Source organism: Podarcis liolepis (genome assembly GCF_965112155.1).
Source record: "Podarcis liolepis genome assembly, chromosome: 10".
Lineage (NCBI taxonomy): Eukaryota > Metazoa > Chordata > Lepidosauria > Squamata > Lacertidae > Podarcis > Podarcis liolepis.
The window spans coordinates 20,049,992-20,056,812 of NC_139562.1; the positions used below are offsets into that span (position 1 = coordinate 20,049,992).

Here is a 6,821-nt window from a genome sequence, read left to right on the forward strand (position 1 = left end):
TCTTGCGGGGCACCACTGTACAATGAATACAAGAGCGAACACTAAGCACTTGATCCATAGACACAGATTGCTGAAGACTCCTGTATCAACCATTACCGAGTCACAAAGCAAGCAGATGAGCCAAGCAATAGAAAAGGGAGTTGCATTTATTTACTTACCACAGTTCTATGCCACCCATATTTATTTACTACATTTGTATACCGCCCACACAGCTAAGATTTCTAGGGTGTTTACAGAGACATTAAAAATGGAAAAGGCAATCCAATCGACAACAAAAATACTTAGACCTGCTATGAAATAAATCTCAGCCGCAAAACCCATCTAAAAGCAGCATAATCACGCAGCCAAAACAATTTAAAACCAGCAGAAATCTTAGTAAGGTGGGATAGATGTACCCACGGCAATGAAAAGGCATTCACCTGGTGTAGAGAAGGGCAGGTATGCCTCGCTGGGGAAGGCGTTCTAGAAATGGGGTGCCACCACATAAAAGGCCCTCTCCCTACTAACCACTCATCTAACGTCACTAGATAAAAGGGCTTCTGGTGACAATCTCAAGACTCAAGCAAGTTTGGGATCCTTTGAGTAACCTGGGCCCAAGCAACATGAAAAAAGAGAAAGTATGGGACCTCTGATCATAAAATTGTAGAGTTGGAAGGGACACCAAGTGCCATCTAGTCCAACCCCTGCAATCTTTTGTCCAACATGGGGCCTGAACCACAACCCTGAAATCAATTCTCATTCTCTACCAACTGAGCTATACCTAGATATCAGCTATCCCTGATATTCTCTCTTGTAAAAGGTAAACTCCTATGTATCTGGAAAGGGGAATTGCATGGGAGACAGACCAGGTGAGCACACATCCAGTGAGATAAAGAGAAAAGGAGCACAGGCTAAACTTGGTAGTAGATCAGGGATGGGGAGCCTGTGTCACTCTCCAATCAGCCTCAACCAGCATGGCAAATCATCAGTGATGATGGGACTTGCAGTCCACCAACATCTGGAGAACCACAGGGATAGAGTCACAAGGCTGTGCTGGTCGCCAGGTGGGAAAGACCATTCACGTCTCCTTCATCCATAACCCAGTAGGTTCTACCAATTAACTTGCACCCTGCCAAGACTTTCTAATAGCATGCAAGCACCCATCTTGTGCTCCCAGGAGTGAAGCAGGTCTTCTGACAAGCATCACGGAGACAGCAAAGCAGAGCTATTGCCGCAGCACTGAACCACTGAGCAGTTGGAAGACGCCATGTGATGCTGTCACCCACTGTATTCAACAAAAGCCTTAAGTGATGAAGCTGTGTCACTCTCCCTAGGGCAATGCGGAATGCAAGATGCAGAAAGGCCAGAACGCATTTCTGAGCAACTTAAACAGCAAGACAGAATTCCAATGGAAAAGAAAAACCAGCCCTGGGACACCCACCTCAATAACCAACCCAAAGCAGGCTTTATTAAATTTTAAAATTTAATAAGCCACCCTTCCAGAGCACAACTCTCCCCCAGAATGACATACAATGAAGTTAACACTTCCAGAGTGGGAAGCCAGATGCTGAAGCCCCTCCTTCTGCCCATATGCCTCATGGCCCATGCAGCACACTCAGCAGCTAGGAAGGGGAAGGGCTGCAGCTCTAGGGTAGAGCATCTGCTTTGCCTGCAGAAGGTCCCAGGATCAATCCTCAGCATCTCCATGTGAGGCTAGGAAGGTCCCTTGTCTGAAGCCCTGGAGAACCATTGCCAGTCAGTGGACCAGTGGGACAACTCAGTATAAGGCAAGTTCCTATGTGGAATCCAAATCAAGTGCCAATTGTGTCCACGAAGAGGAAGAGGAAGCTGCCGTATAACAAGTGAAGCTGGAAGTAGCCAGGCATAAATCTAGAAGCTTCAGCTGTCCTACAGAGCTGGTATCTCTTTCCCATTGTCCCTCCCAAACTAGGCTACATAGCCAGATGCCCAGAGACCCAAAGCGTCAAACAAAAAAAGTGTGATCCAGCAAACAAGGCATGACCCCAGCCAAGTCCACAGAAGGCTACAAAGATACCACTGGCCAGGTTGAATGAGACTGATGGGAGTTGGCACTCAACAACATCTGGGGAATGGGAGGTCCTCCCTTCCTGCTGTAAGGGCACTAGAGCTCCCCGTGCAGGTGGAAGGAATCCTCAGCATCAGTTTGTAAAAAGTAACAGGTAAACCTCTGCCTTTGACCCTAGAACAGGGTGGTCCAAGGTGTGGCCCTTGAGGCCTTTTTTGGTAGCCCTCAGCAACATCTGACACCCCCTCAACCTTCCCAAAGTTGGGTAAGTGAGGCACAGGGCTTTTAGAAGGAGGCGTGAGGGTTCTGACAGGGTCCTAGAGTTGCGCTGTCTCCTTCCCAAGGCCCAGTTAGGGCTTTCATAGCTTTGGGATGGAGGTGGGAGGGCTGGGACGTGTGTCAAATTTTGGCCTCGCTCCCCCCCACCCCACCCAATGTGCAACAAGGCAGTGTGCAGCCTACAGGTTCCGTGTCAAAGCATTCATGCAGCCTACTTGGTATGAAAAGTTGGGCTGCCCTACCCTAGAGACAAAATAAAAAAATTCCTTCCAGTAGCACCTTAAAGACCAACTAAGTTAGTTCTTGGTATGAGCCAAGTTATATAAGTTAGTAAGAACTAACTTAGTTGGTCTTTAAGGTGCTACTGGAAGGATTTTTTTTTATTTTGACTATGGCAGACCAACACGGCTACCTATCTGTAACTACCCTAGAGAGTCACTGCCAGCCAAAGTAGACAATACGGGGCTAGACCAATACGCAGACCTAGCCTGGTATAAGGCAGTTTTCTGTCTCTCAAATGCTACCTAGAGTCTAAACTTACCACTCACCAAAATAATTTGCAAGTGCAGTCAAGGATGGAGGCAGCAGGCAAAAATGAAAGTTAAAAGAGTGCTAATAATCCTATGTGCGACTTGCACTGATGAATTATTCACTTATGTATTCAAATATGTATAGGCCATTTGTTGTAGTTTATGCATCTAAATGTTGTTGTTTTTTTACATTAATAAATATGGAAAAACAGTCTGATCTAGCTTATGTCAGATTCCATTTAACATCCCACCTTTTGACTGTGGCTCAGTGGCAGAACACTTGCTTTGCATGCAGGTTCAATCCCTGGGATCTCCAGGCAGAACTGGGAAGTGCTGCCAGTCAGTGTAGACAATATTGAGCTAGATGGACCAATGATTTCACATGGTGTAAGGGCAGCTTCCTACGTTCCTTACAGACCAAGCGTCAACCACAGGGAGGTACTAAAGCTGAAGAAAAGAGACTCAAAGGCCAAGACGAAAGAAAGGCAAATCAGTTAGCTTGAGACGTTTTTCATCCCAGACATACAGCCATATAGATCAATGGAAAGGGGGGGGAGCACTAAGGCTGCATAAACCTCTGGCCTTAAACTCCAGAGGGGGCGCCACCCCAAAGGAAAGAAGCCTGGGGGTAAAAGCAGGAAAAGCATCAGCATATTTACAACCAGTTAGGAAACCCTTCTTGGCTCAGGAATAAGGCTGGAATTTGTAGCTTTGCATAGCTAAAGTTCACCCAGCAACCAAGAAAGCATCTTATCCCCACAGGGAAAGGCTGAACTGTGTTCTAAGCATGCTCCAGTGGAAGCAAAGAGGAGCAAAGAACTGGCTCAGAAGGAATACCAGCCACAGGGATGTTTCCAATACTAATCCTACTCAGAGTAGACCTATTTGTGTTCCTGGAAAGGGCCAACTTTTTTCATTATTTTCAGTGAATCTGCTCTGCATAGGGCTAGCACTGGATACAAACCCTGGCCAGCACCACAGGAAATGCTTGGAAAGGCAGAGCGTAATCAACTTTCCAGCAGACTTTATGGCCCAGGATTCAGCTAGGAAAGTTGCCAGGACTAGCCGTGGGAATGACTGCTGCGCCAGGGGGCAAAGACTGTGCTCAAATGAGCCTGGGGGAAAGAAGAACTCGGAGAGGTGAATCACAGAATCAAGACAACTACAGAGATGGAAAGGACCCCAGGGTCATCTGGTCCAACCAGAGGTGGGAAGATGGGCACAGGAACATTCACCACCTGAGCATGCACACACAGCATCCCTGTGGTTCTTTGCTCTATCCCAAAACAGAAGAGAGAATTCATCAGTGTTCTTCAACTCCCCTCCCTCCCTCCCTATATTCTCACCCACTTAAATCTAAGTTCCTAAGGGAAGGGACTCATTTCCCTGCTCCCGGTAAAGTCCATTCAGCATTGCCTGCCCTCGGATCTAAGCGTAAGAGTTACAGTAAGCAGCCATATCCTTTCCTGCGAAACTGTCAACCCCTACGGAGTTAGGACTACTCCCCACCCGACTTTCAAAACTAGCTTTCTCTCCCCCAGGCATGTGCAGAGCGCTTTCACTTCTCCCCAACTGCCTCCCACAGCCTGGGGCGCAATGGAACTCCTGAGACGCAGAAAGGGCTGGTTTGGCGAGAAGCGCGCCCGCTCCTCTGGGCATGTGCAGAGCGCTTCTGCATCTTCCGGGAGGCCAGGTTCGTCTCCTGGGCGCTGCGCGGTTTTATGGAAGAAGGGCACCCGCTCGGCGCCCACTTACTTGAAGGTGAGGACGCAGAGCGGGCGGTAGGACTTGTGGCTGGTGTTCTCGGCCATGCCCTTGCCCCAGAAGTCGTTCCCGAAGGCGGCCGCCACGGGGGCCGCCGCCCGCGCGTCCGGGTTGTTGACGATCGCCCACACGTCGTCGTGCACGAACTCGCCGCGCAGGGAGTTCAGGTAGCAGAGAGCCGCCAGCAGCGCCGCGCCCGCCCCGGCTCCCCAGCGCCCGGCCCGGGCAGCCCGGCGCGGAGGCGGCTGCGGCTGGCGCAGAGGCACTCGTGACTCCCTGCTGCTCCGGCCGCCGCCTCCCGCCGCCGCTGCCGCCCCCATCCCGCGGCCGGGCTAGCTGCCTTCTTCCTGCGCAGCGGCGGCGTCGGCGGCGTCGAGGCATCCCCAGCTCAGCGCCTCCTCGCCTTCCCTCCACGCCGGCATGGCGCCAGAGGAGAGCAGCCGCGAGCCGGAGCAGGCGGCGGCGGCGCTGCTGCTGCTGCTGCTGCTGCTTCGGAGGCTGCCCGCTCGCGTTCTGCCGCTGCTCCGCCGGCCCAGCTGCAAATAAACAGCCGCCGCCTCCCCTCGCCATCCCTCCCTCCGTCCCTCCCCCGCAGCACGCATGCTCCCTCCAGCCGGGGAGGCTTCCCTCCCCCGCCCGCCCAGAAGCTGGGTTCTCCTGGGGGGGGGTGGAAGGGGCGGGGAGAAATCGTCTCCCTCCCGTGCATAGGTGCCGTCTCCCTGGGGTCCTGAGCACCCGCAAAATTCCCCATGAAGGTGCCGGGCAACCACAAATCTCGCCGCCAGGGCATGCACGCTGCATGGCACCCACAGCTCCGGGCACCCACGGTTGCCACCGTGCCAAGCTGGCACTTTGGCTCCCGTGCGCCCTGTATGGCCACACGCACCCCCTCCCGCTCAAGCCCAGGGCTTGTCTTCGGCGCGCTCCCCGCCCCAATTTCTTTCCACCAAGCGTTCCTTCGCCGGTGATTGAGCTCAAACAGGGCAATGCAAGCCATAATAATAATGAAATCTGCATTAGTTTATAAGTAATTGTTTTCTCAAGGAAATGAATGGGATGTTCCAGGATGCTGATTCCCAAATGTCAGCTTTTCTTGATGACTTTTGGTTTCCCCCTCCCCCCTCTAATGAAAGGGATGACAGTGCACTCTCAAAGAACATCGGAAGAGTTCCGCTAGGTTGGGCCAGTCGCCTAACTGGTCCAGCACCCTCCTCTCGCAGTGGCCAACCAGATGCCTCTGGGAAGGAGGCAAGCAGGACCCCAGGGAAACAGCACTTGCCCCTCCTGCAACTAGGATTCAGAAGTATAGTGCTTCCCACAGTGAAGGTAGAGCAGGCATAGGCAAACTTAGCCCTCCAGATGTTTTTTGAGACTACAACTCCCATCATCCCTGACTACTGGTTCTGTTAGCTAGGGATGATGGGATTTGTAGTCCCAAAAAACACATGGAGGGCCGAATTTGCCTATGGCTGAGGTAGAGCATAGCCATCAGGGTTAATAACCATGGATAGCCTTATCCTCCACAAATTTATCTCATCCTCTTTTAAAGCCATCCAAAGATGGCTTTCTTTTTCACTGTTCCTTGGGGTGAATTCCATAAATTATGCCCTGTCCGTAATTTTGGGCTGCCCTGATTCTTCCAACACGCAGCTTTATTCCCTGTTCATTCTGCTTATGGTCAAAATAGACAAGGCTCTGTTGACTTTTTGGAGAATTGTGGAATTATAGAGTTGGAAGGGACCCCAAGGCTCATCTAGTGCAACCCCATCTTAGGGACCCAAGAGTACTTGAGGGTTGTGCTTTAGCTGGACCATAAAGAAGGCAGATCGCCTAAGAATTGATGCTTTTGAATTATGGTGCTGGAGGAGACTCTTGAGAGTCCCATGGACTGCAAGAAGATCAAACCTATCCATTCTGAAGGAAATCAGCCCTGAGTGCTCACTGGAAGGACAGATCATGAAGCTGAGGCTCCAATACTTTGGCCACCTCATGAGAAGAGAAGACTCCCTGGAAAAGACCCTGATGTTGGGAAAGACTGAGGGCACAAGGAGAAGGGGACGACAGAGGACGAGATGGTTGGACAGTGTTCTTGAAGCTACCAGCATGAGTTTGACCAAACTGCGGGAGGCAGTGGAAGACAGGAGTGCCTGGCGTGCTCTGGTCCATGGGGTCAGGAAGAGTTGGACAAGACTAAATGACTAAACAAAAAAAAAGGGACTGCC

The 6,821-nt window shown here is 51.2% G+C and overlaps 1 protein-coding gene across 1 annotated transcript in view; it reads right to left on the bottom strand.

The window, feature by feature from the left end:
- Positions 1–5,139, bottom strand: part of TMTC1 (transmembrane O-mannosyltransferase targeting cadherins 1) — a 145,451-nt gene extending 140,312 nt beyond the window's left edge. The window contains exon 1 of the mRNA XM_083461942.1: positions 4,591–5,139. Within this exon, the coding sequence (XP_083318068.1) occupies positions 4,591–4,919 (329 nt within the window). The 5' untranslated portion in view covers positions 4,920–5,139. The remainder of the gene's footprint in view (positions 1–4,590) is intronic.
- Between the last annotated feature and the right edge of the window lie 1,682 nt (positions 5,140–6,821).